General features: G+C 43.0%; 1 protein-coding gene across 1 annotated transcript in view; it reads left to right on the plus strand.

The window, feature by feature from the left end:
• LOC115079248 (golgin subfamily B member 1-like) overlaps positions 1-23073 on the plus strand; it is a 60615-nt gene that overhangs the window by 17186 nt on the left and 20356 nt on the right. The window contains exons 7-20 of the mRNA XM_029582572.1: positions 255-434; positions 1127-1249; positions 2224-2337; positions 2948-3257; positions 3727-3842; positions 4306-4420; positions 7342-7433; positions 7754-7905; positions 11568-11721; positions 12443-12563; positions 17004-17134; positions 20705-20814; positions 21164-21332; positions 22252-22356. Of these exons, the coding sequence (XP_029438432.1) occupies positions 255-434; positions 1127-1249; positions 2224-2337; positions 2948-3257; positions 3727-3842; positions 4306-4420; positions 7342-7433; positions 7754-7905; positions 11568-11721; positions 12443-12563; positions 17004-17134; positions 20705-20814; positions 21164-21332; positions 22252-22356 (1992 nt within the window). The remainder of the gene's footprint in view (positions 1-254; positions 435-1126; positions 1250-2223; positions 2338-2947; positions 3258-3726; positions 3843-4305; positions 4421-7341; positions 7434-7753; positions 7906-11567; positions 11722-12442; positions 12564-17003; positions 17135-20704; positions 20815-21163; positions 21333-22251; positions 22357-23073) is intronic.

Raw genomic sequence — 23073 nt, forward strand, 5'->3', positions numbered from 1 at the left:
AGAAGTTTAAAGAAAATGCCAATTATGCTTTAAGACTGTTAGGTAACATTTTGTTGGCAATTGAGTAAGTTTCTGACCATCAGGTTATGGTTAGGGCCTTGAAAGTAGTCCAGGTACAACTTTGATAGTGTGACTTCAAGCTAATGTTCTGCTCACAAGTCTGTAATATCTGCGCTTAGAGGTGGAGTTTTTCCTTTAATTGAGGGTTAAAGTTCTTGTAATTTTGTTTTCTTCTCCGGATTATATGGCATCAGCCAAGTGTGAATGAGTTCTCGATGCAGGACATGCAGGCTCTGATTCAGAGCCTTACAAGAAAGGTGGGAGACAACGAAGAGAGGTACAGTCTCCTCCAGGAGCAGAACCAGAGCCTTAAAAATCTTTTCAACAAGGAGAAGCAACATTTCCAGGAAAGGGAAGCCATGTATGTGGAAAATGTAAGTCGCCTGCGAAAGTAAAGCAATCCTCATTCTGAGCGGGGACATGTGCTGCTTGGGAGGTCATGCTGTTTCAGAAGGTGTGATCCCTTTCTGCGCGTCAAGATTCATAAAGCCTCAGTAATAGTAGCTAAATGCTTCAGAATATTCAGTTGCCAGTTCTTCTTTAACTTCACCTTTTGCTTGCATACCTAACAAGACTTCTCCAGGAGCAGAACCAGAGCCTTAAAAATGTTCGTTCCTGTAGTCCCATAGATCAGTCCAGAGTCCCACCCAGTTGATGTGGTGACTGGAGAGTCTGCTAGATCTGTTATTGTAAATAGACTGAAGAATGGCACGGGTTTCGTTTGGCTTCTTCTGTTAAGGTTGGAAAGGATTGTTCCCATTATTGGATTCCATATCCTACTGCTTGATAAGGGGGACTTGTTATGTGCGGATTTGTTAATTTTCAGTAATATCTTGGCTTGGGTACAAGTCCATACTGAGGGACTGCAGGTGGCTCACCAGGTTATATTAGAGTGTCAGCAATATATTTAATTTTTTTTGTGGGCCTTTGTAGGACTGCTGTTACGGTATATAGTAATCTTTCTAACCAGGAAAAACAAAGGTGGAATGTGAGATGAAATGCCCTGACTTCTCAGGATTGAGTGCTTTTGTAAATATTACATTTTTCAATATCTGGTTGTTTTCAGATACGGATGTTTCAAAGTATCATTCAGGAAAAAGAGAAGGAGCTGATGACCCAGTCGCAGAAGCACGAGCAGGAGCTTTTTAGGCTAGCTGCAAAATCCGATGCGAGCGCTGATCTAGAGCAGGTAGGGAGTTGGGAGCCCCCATGGCAGAAGGGAAGGGTGCAGAGGAGCATCCAAGAAATAGTTGATCTTGCTTCCTCACCTAAAATACTAATAATCAAAACTTTTGCCTGTCAACCACATCTTCTGCTCTTGGTTTCCCATTTTCGTGTTCCTAAGATTTGCAAAAGTTCTTTTATGTTGAATTGACATCTTGTAAATTCTTCCTCTTGGAGGAGCACTTTCTCTATATGTTTCAGCTTGCTTACTTAATATCATGTGTTGATGTTTAAATAAATGGTGGCTCCTAGCAGTAAAACCTGCTCTCGTGCTACTAGACCCCTGCTGCACCCGCTGTATAGTAAAACCCAGCTCTTATAATTAATAACGGCTGGCTTTTACACCTCCTACAGAGACTCTAGCACAGAGGTGGAGGCAGGGCTGGAGAGAGCAGGAATTAGGCCCCTGTGTGTGATACTTAATAAGAGAAATCATTTTTATTTATTTATTTAAGAAGGCTTTACAAGCTTCTTTGGTAGCAAATTCTTCAGTTACACTTGAAATTTCTATTTATACCTGTTAGAAATAGATATATTTAGCTTTTTTTTTTTAAATTTTGCCCAACAAAAGTCGGCCCCTTGAACTTTGTAGGCCTTAGCCAAATGGCCGTGCTGGCACCCCCTCTCTCCTGCAGTGCGTGGAGGTGTCCATTGCATGTTACTTCCAGACATAAGTGACTGTCAGGCCGATGTGATGTTGCTGCCAGCCTGTCGGATCTAAGACTTCTGGGGGGAGACCTTCAGGCACAAAAGTCTGCCCAGCTCTGCTATTGCACCTTTAGCATCTTCAGTGTTGGGTGTCTGTGATTCAAGATGGCAGTTAGAATGGTCTGTGGAGTGCAGTGTTCAAAGGTTGGACATTGTCTTATTTCTGAACGAGTCAATTGAACACGTCTTTCTTATTTTGAAGATCTTCTATTTGTGTAATTTTTATGCTAGTTACTGAAAGCCTTGAAGCAAAAGCTACATGAAAAGGAGGAAGTTCTGCTTGGTAGAACCCAGGTGATTGATATGTTGCAGAAAGAACTGGATATCAAGGACCAGCAACTGATGGTAGGAGTTAGTTTGACTGTCAGCCTACAGTTAGGGAAAAATGAAATAATGCAACTAGATAATGACTATTATAGGTGGGAGAGATCCTCTGGTGCGGCTAGTCAGAATGCAGTTGCTTCTTTTCTTGTCTTCATGGTGCAGTGGTACAAACTGTATTTAAACTTGCAAAGAATTGTATCTGCAATTGCCGCTTTTTACACTGTCACAATAACTCACTTTTATTGATCCCTACTTTTGCAAGTTTCTGCACTAAAACTATGCTGAATTACTGTGATACAAAATTATGCAAAGCAGCTTATTAGCTATGAATGCAGCGCTAAAATACGCATGACAGCTTTGCAAATAAGTTATTGCAAGTATTTAAGTTACACCTTGTGGACTCTCATACTTTACCTACCAGGCTCATCTGCATACAGTTCTATTGTGCAGAAGTATGTGTGCTTAATGCATGCTAGCGCATGTTCTTTTTGGATGTTTTCTGCATTTAATACACAGTTCTCTTTGTTAAAAGGACTTTGCACACAAGGAATGTGCGCCAAAAAGCTATGATAGTCCATTGGTCCCCTAGCATTCTCTTATGTATGTCATGAAATCTTTTTATGTTGCACAGGAACTAAATGACAAATGTAAACGTCTTCATTTGGAGAAAGAGAATGTGCAGTCTAAGCTGGATGCTGAGAAGCATGTAATGCGAGCTCAGCTCAGGGACATGATGGAGAAACACGAGAACGAACTGAAAAAGCTATGTGAGACGCATGGTGCCAAGATGCAGGAAATCCAAGAGAAGCACGAGATGGAACTTCAGGAGAAGGATCGAGCCCTGCTGCAGCTTCAGAAACGAAGAGAAGATGGCGAGAGGACGTCCGGACAAGCCATGGATACAGATTCTGCCATCAAACAAGAAATGGAGAACTTGGAAGGTATCGGAACAAACGTTCGTTAGTTTTTTTTTATTGTCCTAAATCTTTGTCAGGGGTTAAGTTCCTTGCTGCCCACTGGCACTGGGCTGGGGACAGTTAGGGGAGCTGCTCATGGAAGATGGACCAAGTAATCTTTATCTAGATGTGCATGGATAATATTCTTATACAGCATTTTTTATGCTTAAAAATGTAGTGCTTCGGCAGTATGACACTCTGCAGTAGCATTATACTCCGTAATGTAATTGATTCTGGTTACTATTTTAATGAATCTCCTGCCACAACATAGAGTATCTTTTAATAAAATAATTTCCTCCAAAAGTAAGCACTCTGGCTCAATTTGGGCAACCATGTAAATGTTTTAAGTCTTCTCTTGGCCAAGTATAATTTCGGGATATGTAACTTAAGAAGCAGAAGTTATCTTCCATAGTTTTGGTAGCTCTTTCAAATAATGGTTTATTTATGTTTACAGCACAAGTGAAGATGAAAGTCGATGAGGCAAGCAAATCCGAAGCAAAACTCCTTAAAATGAAAGCGTGGTCCAAATCCAGGATCAAACAGTTGGAGGACGAACTTAAAAGTTTCCATGTAACTTTATTTCTTCTTTTATTAAATAGCAAAGCACAGTGTATCCGTTTTTTCTGTAGCACAGCGCTTTAGGCATGAAAGTTTATATTTTCTGTTGGTTGAGAGAAGACCGCTGCTTTTGCCTTTGCGTTCTGGAGGATTCCAGGAATGTATTTTTATACTGTAGGTTAAACAGAGGGAATGGAGCCCTCCACTTGGACATTTTGTTCCATGGTTTTAGCTTAACTGCTGCTTTCCTGAAATCTGTATGTTTTTTGCAGTCTGTTGATTTTCTATAAGTTTATAAATATATCTTCTGTGAACTTCCTGGATTTCTAGTTGTAGGCATCCTTTTTGCCTTTACTTACCTAATTATAAACAAATATTGTCACTTATGCATGAGAGGAAAACCAGCCTCATATTTTTTTTAGAAATTCCTTTATTCGTTATGTCTCAGTAAACCTGATCTTTCCTCTCTCCGCAGTCGGCAACAAAGAATAATCTCTCTGACTTAACCAGTCGGGTCTCGGAGCTGCAAAATGAAAATGAAGAGCTGAGAACGAAACTGGAAGTGTTTCCTGAGCTCAGAACTCAGAATGGTAAATGCTTCCTGAATGCGGGTCTGCTCAGGAGGAGCAGTCCAGTGTGAGTTGTTGGCGGAGACCTTCGCTTTGATTCAGGCCAGGTGGGGCAGACCAGCAGTACACCTTATGGTGACTCCAGGAAATGCAAAGACTGATCATTTTTTCAGTCGCAGAAGGAGGTCGGATCGGAGGGCATCAACGCTCTTGTTCAACCGTGGCCAACACACCTGTTGCTGTACATGTTTCCTCCTTGGCCTCTCGTAGGTCGAGTGCCATGGTGATTCTGGTGGCACCTGAGTGGCTGTGGTTTGTGGATCTTCTCCGTCTAGCAGTGGACGGTTCCATTTGCTTGGCCCAACTTGCAGTGTTATTGCAACAGGCACCCATATTTTCAGACTGGGAGGATCGCTTCTGTCTAACGGCTTGGCCTTTGAGAGGCTATGGCTCCGCTTGAAAGGTTATTCGGAACCTGTGATTATGATTTTGCTTCAGGCAAGGAGCTCTTCCGTGTCGTTGGCTTATGTCTGAGTGTGGAGAGTCTTTGAATCCTGGTGTTTGCAGAACAAGGTGCAGCCTTTGAAGTTGGATGTTTCGCAGATTCTAGCCTTTTTGCAAAGCAGTTTGGCTAATGGTTTGGCTTATAATTCCCTTCGGGTTCAGGTGTCAACCTTAGGTTCCCTTCGAGGTAGGATTCAGGGAAGACTGTTGGCTTTTCATCCGGATGTAGTTTGTTTCCTCAAGGGGGAAAACATCTGCGTCCTCCGGTTCAGAAGATTTGTCCAGCTTGGAATCTGAACTTAGTTCTTCGGGTGCTGTGTGGTCCTCCCGTTGAACCAGTTAAGAGGGCTTCTCTGAAGGCTGTTTTCCTGGTGGCTCTCTGTTTAGCTAGAAGGATTTCTGAGCTGCAAGCCTTGTTGTGCAGGGACCCTTTCCTGCATTTTTCGGAGGAGGGGGTTTCATAACGTACGGTTCCTTCTTTTTTGCCTAAGGTGGTTTCCTCTTTTCAGTGAACGCACAATGTCTTGCTTTCACAGATACGGGTATAAATTATTTTGATGTTAGATGAATGCTAATCAATAGGAGGAAAAGACCTCAGATCCCCATATGCATTGTTCTAACAGAACGTAGACGCATACAATCAGGTAATTCAGTCATTGTTCTGAAAGGACTTTAGTTTTAGGGAGGATAATTTTATAACAGCTCGCATAGGGCTAAGAAGGGACACACGGACTTCAGCCCTAATTTACACAGTGGGCTTACACATGCAAGTCTGCTTTGAAAATTAGCGGTCTGCATATACCTTAGCTCGGCACCCATCAGTGGTCTGCATATACCTTAGCTCGGCACCCATCAGTGGTCTGCATATACCTTAGCTCGGCACCCATTAGCGGTCTGCATATACCTTAGCTCGGCACCCATTAGCGGTCTGCATATACCTTAGCTCGGCACCCATCAGTGGTCTGCATATACCTTAGCTCGGCACCCATTAGCGGTCTGCATATACCTTAGCTCGGCATGGGTAAATATCCACATGAACATTTCCAGGATGCTTCAGAAATTGAAAGCACGCTGTAAAGATGCCCTGTGAATCCCTCTTTGTAGTACACGTGTGCATGAAGTCGTTTCTGCACGTACTTTTACATGTATAATTTCCAGGGTAATTTTAAAAAACTTAACATGTGTAAATGCCCCACCCTGCCAATGAATAAGATTTTATACTCTCTTCCTGTTTTCCATGATGACGGGACCTTTTCCTCCGTACGTGATACATTGTCGGGTAGCACCTGGAGTGTACCTTCTAGCTATTTTCTGTCAGGTTTGCTGATATGGATGTTTTTGACACCCTTTCTCTTCTCACCCTGTGCTTCCTCTAGGATATGATATTTGAATTCCCTTTCCCATGCCCCTTCATGCTTTAAATTTAAACAACCCCCCTCCACCCCAATATGTTGGACGCAATATCCTATACAGTTTAGAAATCAGTCGTTTCAGTAATTGTGTTTTAATACATAGTGTTGAGAGGGGTTTTATCCGTTTATATTACAGTTCTGATTTATTTATTTAAATCAATTATCCTACACCATACATAAATCATTAAAACATTACCAACATAAAACAATAATATTAATATAAATAGACAATTCAAATAATAAAAAAACAAAACACATCTAATCAAGAAAATCACTGTCTAAAACAGAATAAAGAACACTGGACTAGACACAGTGTTTAAACATTATCTTATCTCCTTATGCTCCAAATAGTGTCTCAGTTGCATGATTCCATAAAAATCCATTGCTTGCACTTGATAGGTTTCCTGCAGTATCCCACAGCCCCAAAACTCCTGCTTATCCCAGAGTTGGTCCACACTACTTAACCCCCTTTCTTCCCTTTACCTGAATACAGCGCCAGCTGGGAAGGGCGTACAGTTATTTCTTTGGGATCAGATATGGTTGGTGTGAGCCCCTTAAATAAATCAGGGGTTCCTAGGAACCTTTGGTTCCCTATTACGTATGTAATGTCTTCTATCTCTTCCTATTCTTTGCTGTCCATTGTTTACCTTGTCCTACTTGTCTTTCTAACCGGGTTTGAACTGAATGCTTTGCTAAGCTCAATTGCTCTTCTATAGGAGGAGAGTGATAAAACAGTTTCCCATAATTTGAGGGGGAACTTTTTTTGGGAGGCCAGCTAGGTCAAATGCCACTTTAGGAGTAAGGTTCCAGAAAACAAAGTGCTGCAGGTTTGAATATTTCTAAAATCCTAACCTTTTTCTCTGTTTGACTAACACACTGCTCTATCTAGTCAGTTTTTACCTTTTGCTAAATATTCGGGGATGCTATTTTATTCCATTTTGTTGCATTTTATCCTCTCTAACACTAAAATTTCTTCGGTTTTAATCTATGAATGAATACTTCAGCTAATTTACTTTTCTTTTGCAGAGGAACTGTTGCGCAAACTGGAGCTCTATGAAGAGCAGCAGCGAAAGTTACAGGCAGATCTTGAGCAAGTTACAAAGAGGGCGGCCTCACAGGTTACTTTCTGCTTGCTTTTACTTGGATTGATGTTAGATTTTGTAGGATTGTCCCAACCAATCTGATATGACATAAACTATAATTGCCCCAGATTATTTGCATTTTTAGCTTCTTTTGAGAAGCTCACCCACTAAGCTGCTACTCTGTTCTGATCTGCTTTGATTATTTTAACCTAGATTAGTTCTTGCATGTCCACGTAACCAGTATAGTCCTCTTCCAGTAGGTTCATTGTGATTTTCATTTGAGCCCATAGGTAATTGGTAGGATTTCAGTGCTGCTTATGTTTATAAGTCACCATGGTGTTTGCAATATTCCATAGACGAGTGAATCTGGTAGTGTGGATGAGTTACAGAATCGGCTTCTGGAATGGCAAGAGATGGTACCAGAGTCGGAAGATGCCCACGACCCGGTCAGAGAGGAGAAATCAGCCATAGCTCTGAGAATGGCACAGATTGAAGAAGAAAGAGAAGGTCAGCTCATGCACGTTCGTAAGGGCCGTAGCAAGTCCTCTCAGCTCATTGTATGCCTCCTTTATTGCATTCTCCTTCTCGTTCATAAAACTGGGGAATTCAGTTTGTATGTTACATCAGTTTTTTTTTGCTAAATAGATATTACTGCCTAATGTGTCTGTTTTTATCAAAACCTCTGACACTTTTATTTTTGTTCTGCTAGCTAAACCTCTTTTAACTGGTGAAAAATACGTTGCAGTGTCTGTGATTGACACCTCACGTGTTGGCTTGGCGTTAGGCAAAGTATGGGTCTGTTGCTTCCTGTCCCACTCTCAAACACCCTCCAGTTTCTGTCGGGTTGATACAGAAAGCCTGACTCCCATGAACCCCGGGCTGGCAGGGACGTGGAAGATGAGGTTGAGCCACGTGCTTGACTTTATTACAGCAGCAATATTACAGAGAAATAGTGAAGGCTTTCGTGGCTCGTTATCAGCGATTATAGATGTGTATGTTGTGGTTAGCGTAACCAAAGAATTATTGGAGCTCTGCCCACATAATTGTAAAGTTCAGGGGTGCTTTTACTGGCAGACCTTCCACCATTTCTGCAAGGGCAAGTTATGTGCAATACGTTCCCTTTTGAAAACGTACCTGCATAGATTTATACCTGCTTTTTTGAGCAATTTTTCCATGGGGAAAAAAATCCTGCACGTAGTTCACGAAAATGCAAAACTACATGCATTGTTGCCCCTGCCAATCTAACCCCACCCAAGACCGCCTGCTTTCTTTCGCCGGCGTTGACTCTCAGGGGGATGGGATGGGCAATTTTCAGACGGCCAGTTTTAGCTGGGTAATTTTGTTACTATGTGCTGCAGCGTTCACAGCCCCGGGAGCAGGGTGTCATGGTCATTATCTCAGGGGGACCCCTAGTGGCCCATGATTTCGAGATTCTTGAAGGTGCCCTGGTGCGCGGCCCTCAGCCAAAAATTGCCACTGCAATGAGGGAGGGGGGAAATAAACCAGACCTACCTCCCCGCTGATCTCTTTCCAGACCAGGATGCAATTTTCCAGCCACGTCTGTTTAGAAATGCAGGGCTCTTTTTGGTTTGCATTTTTACCAGCTTGCTTGCCATTGGTTCGAGTGTGCAGGAAGGAGGCTCCACATCTGGAACTTCGGCCGTTTCATTGCAGGAGTTTAATGCCTGCAGTGACATTTAAAAAGCAAGTTGCCACTCTTTTAACCTCCTGTTCACAATATAGGAGGGAATGTTTGTATTCATCTCCTTAGTAAGCTTTTATATAAACCTAACCAGTACATTAGCATTGGATTGCAGTGTAAACAGCTTGTAATCATATTTTAATCAGGATACAAAAGGCTAATTTTGATTAATGTTCAACTATAAAAATTTTTTCCCCTGTATAAAATCCTCCAATCCCTGCTCAATTCTAAAATACCCAACAACACCTCGAAATGGGGAGCTTGGAGATCAGTTGTATGGAAAATGAAATAATAAAATTATCATCTCAAGCACCGTATATAAAACAGAAATCACTGTCATCTCTGGTGAGCGATGACTTTGTGTTTAATTTCCTGCAAAATTCACAGTTCTCCTTTTGAACTGGACTCCCCCCCCCCCCCCCCCCCCCCAATACTAAGGAAGTAACTTTCAAAAGGATTTACGCACATGAAACCGTGTTTTTGGAAATTGCTATGAGAGATGCCATTTTTAAACTCGTAACTCCTTTGAAAATTCACTCCCAATTGTACAAGTACCGAGACAACCCCGAGTAGCTCTCTTAGAAACCATAATAAAGGAGGCATTTTCTACAGATCTTTTATCCCCATTTTCCTTATTTGTTAACTTTAATTCTTACTTGTATTTGCCATGAGTTAGTCTGCAATTCATAGCACATTTTCTAATGTTTGCCAGTGATAACCAAATTCTTCACACATCTGATTTGCATGATAGCATTACTTAAATGTTAAAATATGAATTCCCTGTACATACCCAGATCCGTCCAGACTCCTGGGTTTTGCCTCCCTTCCAGCTGATGGAGACAGAGAAGTTTTCACAGCCACTGGCACATATACTGTCTCTAGCAGAACGTTCAAAACCTGCAGTTCTGAACCTCAAAAAAAAAAAAAAAATTTTTTTTTTCTTCCAAGAAGATTTGTCTCCTAGGAGGTTGGCAGGTCCTTGTGGGGCCATTCCTCCTGGTTGTAAGGGCGGACTTGTATATTCTTAAATCAGTGGGGTCTACATCTGCCATTTTATTGTATCTGTTTCGGTTCCAGGTTGAAATATATCAAGATAAAATTGTGCAGCCCTCTTCCCATGCCCGTTTAGAAATGACCTTTGTTTGTATTTCTTTCCCGGGTCAAGCATGACTTTTCTTTCTTTTCTTTCTGCCATGTTGTGCCTGATGAGCTCTCAGCGTCCCTTCCCCCTCCACTCCTACCCCCCCTACACTGCGATTTGGTCAGCCACTGAGAACACAGTTTCCCATCAGTTTTGTGCATGCAGGTTTACTATAAGCCATAACAGCACCTAACATACTGCTGATCGTTTCCTTCTCGAAGCTTGATCTTGCAGGGAAATTGTCAGCAGTGTGCTAAAACTGCTTTGGTATCCAGGTTCTTCCTAACAATACATGCAGCCATGCTGAGTTTAGTTTTAATTTGGAATTTCTTTACTTTTGCATTTGTGTAACAAGAGTCTTTCTCTGTACATACCAGGCGACTCCATATTGACCTTGTAAATATTAAATACAAACATTTTTGGAAATAAGAGAACAGTCCTGAATTTAATTTTAAAGTAACTAGTTCTGCATAGTTTCATAATGGCATTAGACATATTTAGTAAATTGGCTTGATTTGCCGACATATAGAGATGCCATTGAGATTAGACCAGGCTTATTCAGAGATTGACATGTGGAGTCACCTCTGTGCTCTGCTTTTCTGTTTCACCTGCTTTGCATGAAACACAAACTGCTACTTCTGTCATCTAATTGTGTTTTGTCAGATCACAAAACAGATGGGAATGCACTTATTTACAACAGCAAGATTCTGTTGAGCAAAGTGCAACAGATCTATTTGCACAATCTGAATTTTATTGCCAAGTGTGTATTTGTAATGATCTTTTAAATTTTGTCTGACAAAGTATCAAGCCATTGATGTGCAAAAGAATGGTTTGATGCCAGTTTGCAGTGTATCACATACTTGTGACTTCCTCAAATTATCTTGCATTGTAAGTTTCTGCTAAAATTAAAGATGCCAGCTGAACCAGTTTCATTTGCATAAAAATGCATTTGATTGTTCAGCTGCAAAAAAAAGAAGCAATTTCAGCTGATGACTTTTTGTCATAGAAAATATAGCTCCATTTTTAACTTTTCTGTCTTGAATTGAGAGATAATTTGGCAGAGTAATAAGTTGTGTGTTTAATTCTATGTTAAAATACTAAAATCCCTATTTGCTGATAAGGAAGTGACATCTATTTTTTTTTTTTTTTTACACTAGTCCAAGAGACTTATTTTGTTTGCTGTGTGAAATAGCTGACATTGAGGAAATCACAAACTGAATGCTCTGGCGGGCCCCTGTGAACGTGGGCCTGTGGTTCATAGGAACTTTTGCCTTCGGTCTTGTTTGCGTTTGCTGTGTACGTATAAATGATTTTCCTGTGGCACAAAACTGATTGAGGATGACTGGTTCTTTCCTGGCTGCTCTGATCCAGCCATAGTCTCAGGGCAGCAGGAGCTGGAGGAGGAACTGACCGCCGCTGAAAGGATTGCTGGACTGCACCAGGCAAGAAGGCAAGGCATTCCGAGCACCAGGAAGCTGCAGGTGGGTCTGTGCATGAAACCTTCTCATGGGTAGCAAACCTTGCATCACAGGGTACAGGGCACTACACAAGAGAGAGCAACTCCGCGAGCTATTTTACAGCCAGCTCAGCGAGCTGTGTTCAGATGTCCTTTTTTATTTTAACGTTCAGCTGTAAGCGTTAGCTCCATCTGATTCTGTCTTTTAGTAAAATAAAACTCAACTAAAGTTACAGCCTTCGACTTTTATCTGTTTTTTTTTTTCTATGTATCCAAATGGACTAAATTTACAATGACATATTACTTTATTCAGTTATCTCTTTAAAAAAAATGCTGGCATATTATGTAGCTTCACTGTTAGCACAGAAGAATCAGAAGTCATAGGTTAAGTATCACTTGGTTTGGTGGCCTCATTTAATTGGTCAATAAGCAGTATACAAATCTTAAATAATTGCTTATGATTTCTTTTATTTTTATGATATAAGGTAATAGCTGTTAAAATGTATGACCTGCACATATTAACATTTTAAAACACAGTTTTTCTAATTTGTACAATGGGGGATATTGCATTTGATTCATATCATTTATGGTGCTCTTCTCTAGAATTTTCTCAGTAGGAGACTTAAATGCAATGTGAGCCAACATATCGAGGCCCTGCCAATTCTCCTCTGATGTCTTATGCCTGTGAGTGTATTTTCAGTTGTTCTCTTCTCTTTGATCTCCCTTCGTACCTGACCTGCCGGTAGGAAGGATATGACTTTGAGAGAAAATGCGCTGAAGATCCGAGCAGCACCATGGAGAGCAGCGATTTGACTGCAGGGGAGAACATGGGAGGTTGGTGGCCAGAGTTCACTTCTCCTAATACAGGTGTGACAACCACTAGACAGTCTCTAAAAGCATGCACAACACTTGTAGTTTGTGTTCATTTTTTTTTTTTGTTTTAGACAATTTATTTTAATTAATAACCCGTTTTTGTGGTGTATTCTAACTCTTGTTAGAATTTTTATTTCATTTGATTTTGAAGCATGTGCGTGCTGGATGAACTGCCTAGTTTTGGTTCATAGTCCCCATAAATCTCCAGGGTCACTCCTAATTTGTATCCTGATTTTAGCATGTTATCCTACATGGTAAGAGTAATGTTTTTCTTTTGTTTAAACGATTCATTCTTTCCTTGTATTTGTGATCACTGGTCTTGCTCTCGCTTCATGTGCTATTCTGTGGTGGTGGTGGTGGTGATTTTGTTAGAAGGAGATTATTTGCAGTATTTTATAGCAGCTTGCTAGTGGTGTGGGTAGGAGGCTTACATGTCCTGTTCACATTGATGTGAGGATGACACACTCACTAGAATTCCTTAATTGCTAATCATGTATTGCAAATGTTAGATGGGCCTTATGAATTTAATTATGTGGAGGCTATAAATATTCTAATACCAGTTTTGTATCTGTGAATGGCATAGTTACCTATTAGGTTATGCAATAAGTGCAAGTTATTTGTGTGTGTGTCTGGGGAGGAGTTGGCTCATCAGTTTTCCTTCTCCTCTTTTGGGATTTCAGCTTTATGGAACCAGCCAAGCAGAGGCCCTGGGTTCATTTTCCAGGCTGGCTGGGACTGGGGAGGCTGCAGAGGCAGTGTTCACATGCCCAGGGCAAGTTCCAGCCATTGCTAAGCATTGCTGGTAAATAATAGAGATGTGAATCGTGTGATCGATCGTCTTAACGATCGATTTCGGCTGGGAGGGGGAGGGAATCGGATCATCGCAGTTTGGGTTTTTTAAATATCGTGTAAATCGTGTAAATCGAAAACCGGCACACTAAAACAACCCTAAAACCCACCCCGACCCTTTAAAATAAATCCCCCACCCTCCCGAACCCCCCCAAAATGCCTTAAATTACCTGGGGTCCAGAGGAAGGGTCCCGGTGTGATCTTTCACTCTCTGACCTCCGTGCGTTGTAGAAATGGCGCCGGCGCTACCTTTGACCTGTCATATGACAGGGCAAAGGTAGTGCCGGCGCCATTTTGTTTTTTTGTCCCCCGACGGCAGGAGCGTAGGAGATCGCTCCCGGACCCCCAGGGACTTTTGGCCAGCTTGGGGGGGCCTCCTGACCCCCACAAGACTTGCCAAAAGTCCAGCGGGGGTCCGGAACGACCTCCTGCAGTCGAATCGTGTTGCCGTACGGCTGGCGCCATTTTGCGGCGCCATTTTGGCCTTGTGGGGCCTAGTGGGGACCCTGATGGCACAGACGAAGAGCAAGATCCTTTGAACTGTATCGAACCATGTTACGGTTCTTTCATAGAGATGAATTGCCGGCCCTCGTTTCCCAGACCCTGAAGATGCTGGGAGTTCCTGGGGTGGACTAGAATCCCATTCTGATTTCCCTATGGAAATCCTCTTGCTTCTTTCCAGTACTGGAAGCCATCCAGGAGTTGATTGACCTGGAATGGGATGCCCCAGAAACAAGTTTTAAATGGGGACGAGCTTTAGAAGCTCTATATCCACTGGATCTGGCAGTGAGAGAGTGTTTGTGTTTTCCCTAAAATGGATGCACTGGTCTGTGCTGTCTCTAAGCGAACAACTGTACCAGTGTAAGGAGGAGCAGCCTTAAAGGATTCGCATGATAGACGGTTGGAGTCTATCCTTAAACAAGCCTTTGATGCAGTAGCAATGACCTTACAGATTGCTTCTTTTTGTGCCCTGGCAGCGAGTTTGTGCCTTCTTCTTTCTGAAGAAGTGGATGACTCTGGGATGAACCCCAGAGAGTGGCTATGGAACCCACTGCTGCCTTTTTAACAGACACGGGCTATGATTTAGTCCCTACTTCAGCCAGAGGTGTGGCCTCAGTGATAGCGGCCAGAAGACAGGCATGGCTGCGGAATTGGTCAGCCGAAGCAACCTCCAAGGCCAAACTTACAAAGATGCCCTTTAAAGGATCACTCCTATTCAGAAACGAATTGGAAAAATTAGCCAGTAAATGGGGCGAATCTTTAGTCCCCTGGCTACCAGAAAATGAGGAAGTTGTTGCAGCACCCCTCGCCTATGAGGGGCCAGCCCAGGGGCTCTCAATGTTTCCGCCCCTACTGAAACTCGGCATTTCAGAAGGCTCGGCACTTTGGAAGAGCTCAGTCCTTTCATAGTCGACAGTCAAGAGAGGGGAAGGCTCAGGATTGTCCCGTACCTCCCAATGAAATTTTAACAACCCATCTTCGGAATGAGGAGATAGGGGGTTGACTGTCTCTTTTACCAAAGGTGGATCGAGATCATTTCGGACAAGTGGGTACTGGAAGTCATACATGAAGGATATGCGCTGGAATTTTGCAGCACTCCTCAGGTCATATTCATGATGTCTCCTTGCCACGCCCAGCACAAAAAGCAGGTAGTGGAGATTACTCTTTTAAGGCTTCTCAGGATGAGGGCTGTAATCCCAGTACCTACACCCCAGGAAAATACGGGGCGCTTTCCATCTATTTCATCGTACCCAAGAAGGAAGGTTCTTTTCGCCCCATCCTGGACCTCAAGAGTGTCAGCTGTCACAAGTGAGTCGTTTCTGCATGAAAACCTTACGCTCCGTGATAATGGCCATACAACCGGGAGAGTTCCTAACATCCCTGGGCCTACCTACATATTCCAATCCATCAAGAACATCAACGCTTCCTATGCTTTGCCGTGCTAGGTCGCCATTATCAGTTCCAGGCAATGCCCTTTGGCCTAGCCACTGCCCCAAGAAAATATTTCAAGATTATGGTGGTCATGGCAGTAGCGTTGAGAAGAGAAGGTATCCTGGTACACCCGTGCTTGGACGACTGGTTGATCCGAGTCAAGTCCATGGAAGAAAGTCTCCAGGTGATCAACAGGGAGACCTCCTTGCTTCAGGAACTTGGTTGGGTAGTAAACCTGGACAAGAGCAATCTCAAGCCTTCCCAATCATTGGGGTATCTGGGAGTCCGGTTCAACACCAGGCAGGGCAAGGTCTTCTTCTCGTCCACACAGATACGGAAGTTGATGTCTTGGATGCGTCAATTGATGAACACAAAACACCCGATGGTGTGGAGCTATCTCTAAGTTTTCAGTTTGATGGCGGCAACCTTGGAAGTAGTGCCGTGGGTGAGAGCACGCGTGCCCACTTCAACACTCGCTGGTGTCATGTTGAAACCCGCAGTCTCAAGACTATTCGATTTGGTTCCACTTACTGATGGGAGTCTGCTCTCATCTCGTGGTGGTTGCAGGAGGCTTATCTGAGCAGGGGAGTTACCTCTGTCCTCTCCGAACTGGCTGGTTCTTACAAAGGACGCAAGTCTCCGGGGCTGGGGAACATTGGACGGAGGAAGAGGCTCTCTGGAGCATCAGTTGCCTGGAAGCCCGGGCAGTAAGACTGGCGTGCTTGCAATTCAACCACAGACTCCAGAGTCAAGTGGTCCACATAATGTCAGTCAATGCAATGGCAGTAGCCTACATCAAACGCCAGGGGGGGGAACCAAGAGCCAGTAGGTGTCTCAGGAGATAGACCTCTTTATGGAATGGGTGGAAATACATCTACAGACGCTCTCAGCCTCGCACATCGCAGGAAAAGACAACGCCAGAGCAGACTTTCTAAGCAGGGATCCAGGAGAGTGGGTGTTGGCTGAAGCCTTTCAACCGACAGTAGATTGCTGGGGCCTCCTGTCCATTGACCTGCTGGCTGCATCTCACACTGCGAAGGTTCCCCGATTGTTCAGTCGTAGAAGAGATCAGAGGTCCCTGGGGATCGATGCTCTTGTTCAAACCTGGTCGGAAAAAGAGTTGCTATACGTCTTCCCTCCGGATTTGAAGCCTAGTACGAGGAGCGCGGTTGTCCCACCTCAGGCTTTGGAATCTGACTCTGTCTCCATCTGCTGGCAGGGGAGCATAACCCATTGGTCCTGAGTCCATCTGTCTACACTAAGGAAAACGAAATTATCAGGTAAGTAATTTCTCCAGTTTTTTATGGGATTAATTGGACTAAAACCAAACTAGACAGGAAAGTCGGTGCCATTCATCTAGGGGGAAAAACCCTTTAAAATGTTTTCCATAACTTAGCAAAGCAAGGCAGACTCCTCTGATGGGCTAGTCGTAACCATCATTTATGGCTCAAAGCATAATTGACCAAGGCTTTTTCTACTGGAGCAAACCTTTGCAGCATGTCTTCTGTACTGCATGTATGTTGCTAAGCTCAGCTTGTTTTTGTAAGGGGACATTTTTATATAAATGCATGTGTGTGTAATTTTGTTGTTTTTTTTTTTTTCCTTTTGAAGAACTCCTTAAAAATAAATTTTTATTTTTTTTTTTAACTTAAGGATTGCGAACAGTAGTGGAAGAGTTAGAACTGGAGAGAAACCTACTGCAAGAGCAAATTCTGTCTCTGGAGGAACGTTGTCAGGACTTGGAAGATCGACTGCAACTTTCCAATCGAGTTGAATCTCTGCAGGTGGCGAATACAGAAATGGTTAAACAATTGTGACACATGGTCCATGTTAACAGAAATTCCTTCTGCTGATATTTATCACTGCTGCTGTAATTCAGTGTGCCTTTTTCTCACTGATCTATCAGTTTAACTATTTGATGCAATGTAGATGTTTATGTACTCAATTGTTTGCACTTTCTTGGGCTGCCTTGCAGATTCCCAGGGCAGGACTTTGTTCTCCGGTTGGGGTCACTGCAGAAGCAGAGTTCACAGCTCCTGGGGGAGGAGGAAGTTATCTATTTATTTGATCTGATTTCTGTTCCACTTTTCAGGCATTTCAAAGCAGGTTAGGTTCAGGTACTATAGGCATTTCCCTATCCCCCGTGTTCCTGTCATTATGCAACAGTGACACCTCTTAGCCAGCCTAAGAGCCAGTAATTGCAGGTCCTGGCGGGAGCCCTCTGGGGATTCCATGCTTTGCAGTGCCACAGTCGTGTGTGGTTTTTTTTGTTTTTTACCAGCTGGAGATCTTCTGGCTCCCAGTCAGGCACTGTACTTTTGGACGTGAGGAGCTCGTATGACAGTTCTATCCAGTTCAGACCATTTGCTCATATCCATCCCCTTTCTTACTCTCCTCGTCACCAGACAAGGATTTTTGCTGTCATATCTGGGCTTTAGTGAGTTGAGGGGGGGGGGGGGTTGTAAAACAGGGGAGAAACCGCGGGGGTTGTTAATGACTGCTTATGGTGCAATACCCTAAAGACGACTGTTTCTAATTGAGCTGGAAGCCCAAAGACGCAGAAGGAAACTGCTGAGGCACGAAAAAAAATTATGCACATTCTTGAAAGAATTGAGGGAAGTGCTTTCTCTTGCAAAATTTCAGTTAATTGTATCTTTTTCAATTGAATGTGGTTGATACGTCCTGCATATATACATAGAAACTGAGAAGATGTCGGTAGATATGGGGACAATGGGCTCCCCCCTCCCCCATGTCCAGTCTGCCCATTTGTGCTGTCACAGGGTCCTTCTCAGCCTGTGGTCTTCTCACTCCCTTCTCCTGCTGTTGAGCTGTGGCCCAAGCACATTGCGTTCTTCCACAGTTTGGCTTTGTGCCACCTTGCTGGAAGCGTGTTCCAGGTGTCTACCACCCTCTGATTGAAAATGTATTATCTCACATTCCTTCGAAGCCTCCCTCCCTTCAGGTTTGTATTGGTAACCCCTTCTCTATTCTACAGAAAATGACATTTTCTGGTAACTTTTCTCTGTACATACCCACATCAGTCCAGACTCCTAGATTTTGCCTCCCTGCCAGCAGATGGAGACAGAGAAAGTTTTACTGATACTGTACATAACCCAGTGTGCCACCTGCAGTCCCTCAGTATTTCTCTGTCTCCAGCAGATAGTAGATGGTGCAAAACCTGCAGTTCTGCAGTTTAAAAAAATAAAAGATAATAGAGAGAGAGCCTTCCTCTTGGAGGTTGTTAGGTCCTGGTGGGACCACCCCCCTTGGTTTGAGGCAGATGAGCTGGGGGGGGGGGGGCGTCCAGATCCTTCCCCCTTCACAAGGCTACTGAAGTGGCTTGAGGCTCTGTGAAGCAGTCTGGCAACCTGTTCTCACATGCAGCTCTGTGTTCCAGCCTAACCCAGGGAAGTATTTTTACTTTGTTTGGCGGTAAAGTTTTTAAAAATAAAGTTTTTTCTGCTTTCCTGCTTGGGCAGGCTGAGGTATTAGTTTTCGACTGCTTGTTTTTTTTCTTCTCAGCAGCAGTGCATGCGAAGTGGATGGCTGTTAAGGGCAGGCTCTTGTACAAGGATGACCTGGAGCAGAAAATAGAGCAGCTGGAAGAGTCCAAGGTGCAGGTCTAAGGGCCTTTGATTCGGGCTGAAATTTTTTTGGAGGGCAACGTTAAAAGCTTGAGCACTTAAGAGGTTTTTTTTTCTACAAGTCTCTGATTCGGGGATATCGTTGCATATGGTACCGTCCTTTCTGCTCAAAATGGTTTAATTGTTTCCTCTTAGGTAGTGGAGCTTCCATCCTTGACAGATTTGGAATTCTTCTAGCCTCTTACATCCAGTAAGCTCTTGGATGTTTGAGGAGCTTTAGGGTTACTAATGCTTTCCGTAAGTCAGATCTTTTTGTTGTATTTTGTAGTGGTCCAAAGAAAGGAGGCAAAGCCTCCAAAGCTACAATCGCACAGTGACTGAAAGACATGGTCGGATCAACTTATATTTCTAAAGGTCGCCCTGTGCCTGAGGGTTTGATAGCTCTCTCGACTCGTTCTCCAGCAATGCATTGGGCAGAGTCCCAATAAGTGTAGCAGCAGGAGATTGACAGAGCAGCTGTTTGGCGTTTGCTACTCACTTTCTTCAGGCATTATCTCTTGGATGTTGGAGCTCCAACTTCCATGATCTTTGGTGAGAGTGTTCTATGAGCAGGATTCTCAAGGACCCACCTAGTTTGAGGGAGCTTAGGTACATTCCAGGAATCTGGACTGATCTGGGTACATACAGGGAAAGGAAAATTGGTTCTTATCTGCTAATTTTCGTTCCTGTAGTACCTCAGATCAGTCCAGAGATCCACCCTAATAGTAGGGGGGAGAGTCTTCCACTCGTTCTGTAGGGTATATTTATTGCAGAATTGTTGGAGCTCTTCAATTTTGTTCTCTATAGTTACGTTGGGAACAAATTTTCCAGTTTGGGCAGTCTCTTCTTTCTACATGTTGGGAGGGAGAGGTTTCGTGTTAGGTTTTATTTGGTGGTGTCGTCATCTTAGCTTGGGTACATGTCAATACTGAAGGACTACAGGTAGAACACTGGGTTATATACAGTGTCAGTAAAACTTTCTCTGTCTCCATCTGCTGGCAGGGAGGCAAAACCCAGGAGTCTGGACTGATCTGTGGTACTACAGGAATGAAAATTAGCAGGTAAGACCCAATATTACTTTATCTATGGAAATTGCAGATAGCAAATAACATACTGAACTGTATTCGAGAATTTTATAACACAACCTTTTAATACAGGTAATGTTTGATGTAGATGAAGATGGGCAGCCTTTGAGGTTTATAAAGGTGTGTTCTTCCCTTATCCCCTCCTAAAGGCTTAGCAGATACCACCCCCCCTCCAAGAGGTGAAAAATGGTGCAGTGGTGTTTGTCCAATACATGTTCACATGGACGTACTGCCTCTAGTTTCTAATTTACTTTTGGATTGTGGTGGATCTGGTTTACAGTAATAAAAGGCATTGCAAGAAATGCACTGTGTGAAATTACCTTACCTTGTTTAAATGGCCTAATTTAATTAAAATCAATTTAATGCAACTTAAAGCTAAGGCAGTAAGAATTGAGTAGCAATAATTTGAATTATATTTGAGTAAGCTCTTCTACTGTCCTCAGGAACAAATTGAAAGTACTTTTTTTTTTTATTTATAAAGCTCGTGCTCGGTATAGGTTTTCTTTTACACAGTGTGCAAATATTTGATTTTTTTATGTTGCACTTGGGTGATGGAGCCACCATAGGAGAAGAGAAAAGAGTTGATTTTCTTGAGGTTGATTAAATATGAGATTTATGTCTGCACTCCTATTCCTTGCCATTTTAGATTGAAAACGAACGCTTGCAAGCACAGGTGACACAAGTGCGCAGCCAGCACGCTCAGGAGGCAGAGAATCACCAGATCCTTGTGTCCAGTTTGAATGAGCAACTCAAGGGGTAAAAGCAAATCAAATCCTTATCCTGTGTAAAATAAACTGCAAATGAGGATGCTGTCTAGATGCGTTAATTCTCTCATGGGCTCAAGACAGAAAAAAACCTTTATAATAAGAGGGCCTTACATTTCTAGTATTAAGAATATTTCGACTTAATGTTAAGCCAGGGTACTTTTTAAAATTATTTGTCTGTAAGATGCCAAATTCAGCATTTTCGTATGCTTCCTTAATACAATGTCGTCATTTTTCATCCAGCAGCTTTCTTGATTTATAATCTTAGTTGGAAAGAATTGGAACTTTATCTGGTTTGCACTGCTGAGCCAGATGAGAATCTGAATTCTGTTTTGATGCAGGATAAGTGACAGGAAGTTGTTTCTTGAAACATCGCTTATGGAAAAAGAACAGAAGCTGCTGGGTGTGACGGAGAAATTAGAACATACTGAAAGTCTGAGGCAGCTGCTTCAAGAAAAAGACATCTTGAACAAGGAATTTGGGGAAAAGCTTGCACAAACTGATCAGCAGGTAAGTTGGAATCACTGACACAGCGGTTTTCTCTTGCTCCTTGGGGCTTTAGCTTAGTCAGAAAGCAGGACTGCGATACAGTGCCATGATTCCTCATTCCCAGCCACCTGGGGGTCCCCCCCCTTGTTTTAGATCCACTCTAGTTAGTCCCGTAATTTGTAGCGGCCGTTCTTGGACTGGGCCCATGCACGGCGGATTCTTCTGAAAGCCTGTAAGGATGAGCCCCGAGTGTGGCCATTGCATGCGGACTGACTCCCTCCCCCAGCGGCTGTGAACACCGCCTCCTCAGTATCTCCAGCTCCAGCACTGCCACTGAGGCCACCAGGCTGTGATATGCTGTTTAATAGATTTCTCTTTTACAAGTTGGATCCCAAGTCTGTCTTGAAGCTGGCGTGCAAACTCAGACAAATATATTTTCCCTAAACCCAGTTACTCTGGTTTTTGTTTTGTGTTTTTTCCTATTGTTTGCTATTGAAATGTTTGTATTTTACCAATGCTAGTCCATTTTCTCCTGCCTGATTCAGTGATATGCTCTTTAACATCACAGTTTGCTGCTGTTGAAAAAGTTCGAATATAAGCAATGCTGCATTCTGTCAGTCTTAAATGAATCTGGAAAATAGTTCATAAAAAAAAAAAGAGTTTTTTTGCGCAAATCTCTCAGTTCATATGTTGAACACTTTCTTTGCCAGTTTTGTTAGCTGTCTTTTTTTTTTTTTTTTCATTAATTATTTTAAAGTGTTTTGTATTTCACTGTTGCTAAAAGTCCCAAAGACATTTATTTTTATCTGAGCATTGATATTGCCTGACTGTTTTCTTCTTTGCTTTTAAAATACACTGTGCATGTGTTACAGATAATCATGAGGTACCTAAACACCATTTGCTCTCTTCCATCTTTCTTTTATTATTATATGATGCAAAGCTGGAAGACACAAAGAAGAAACTTGGTACATATGAAATGGAGTGTTCCAAATTGAAATCGAGCAACAAGGATCTAATAGATAAAGTTGCTGTACTTAAAGAAAAGGTAATTTGGAACAACTATGAATTCTTAGTCTTAGTAATCTGTTCATACCCCGGATCGGTCCAGACGAGTGGGTTTATGCATCCCTACCCGCAGATGGAGGAAGAGAACAAAACTTTGAGGCACTGCTACATAACAGAGAGTGCCATTGCTGTCCCTCAGTATTTCTGTCTCCAGCAGAGGGTAGAGGTGCAAACCTGCAGTCTGGAGTTTTTTGAAGAAAAAAGATAAGCGGATTTGGCTCCCCAAGGTGTTAGGTTTCTTCGTGGGCCATCCCTCAGGTGGAGCAGGGCGAGCGGGGGGTTGGTAATCCCTGTCCGGACTCGGCCCTTCTTGACAGGGGGGTAGATAGCCAGGGGTCCTGGTTCCTTCTCTCCCTCCGTGGGCCTGTCTCCTCAACCTCCTAGCTCCAGAAGCAGGGAAGTAGTTCTTTCCCCCTTTTAGTTGTGGCCTATCTCTTTAATTTAGTTTAAAAAAAAAAAAAAAAAAAAAGAAGTGGGGAGATTGGCAGCAGTGGAGGCTCTGTGCAGGGCTGAGGAGCGGGTAAGTATTTGTTTTCCTGCCAAGAGGCGGGCCAAATTACTTTCCTCCTTAGGGTTGACTGAGTGCTGAATTTCAACAGCGGGACAGCAGCGAGTGCGATTGCGGAGGCTCTGTTTATTTTTAGGCCTGACCACATGTGCAGGCCTGACCGCTCCGACATGCCCGTGGCTGCGGTTT

Source organism: Rhinatrema bivittatum, chromosome 17 (assembly GCF_901001135.1).
Source record: "Rhinatrema bivittatum chromosome 17, aRhiBiv1.1, whole genome shotgun sequence".
NCBI lineage: Eukaryota > Metazoa > Chordata > Amphibia > Gymnophiona > Rhinatrematidae > Rhinatrema > Rhinatrema bivittatum.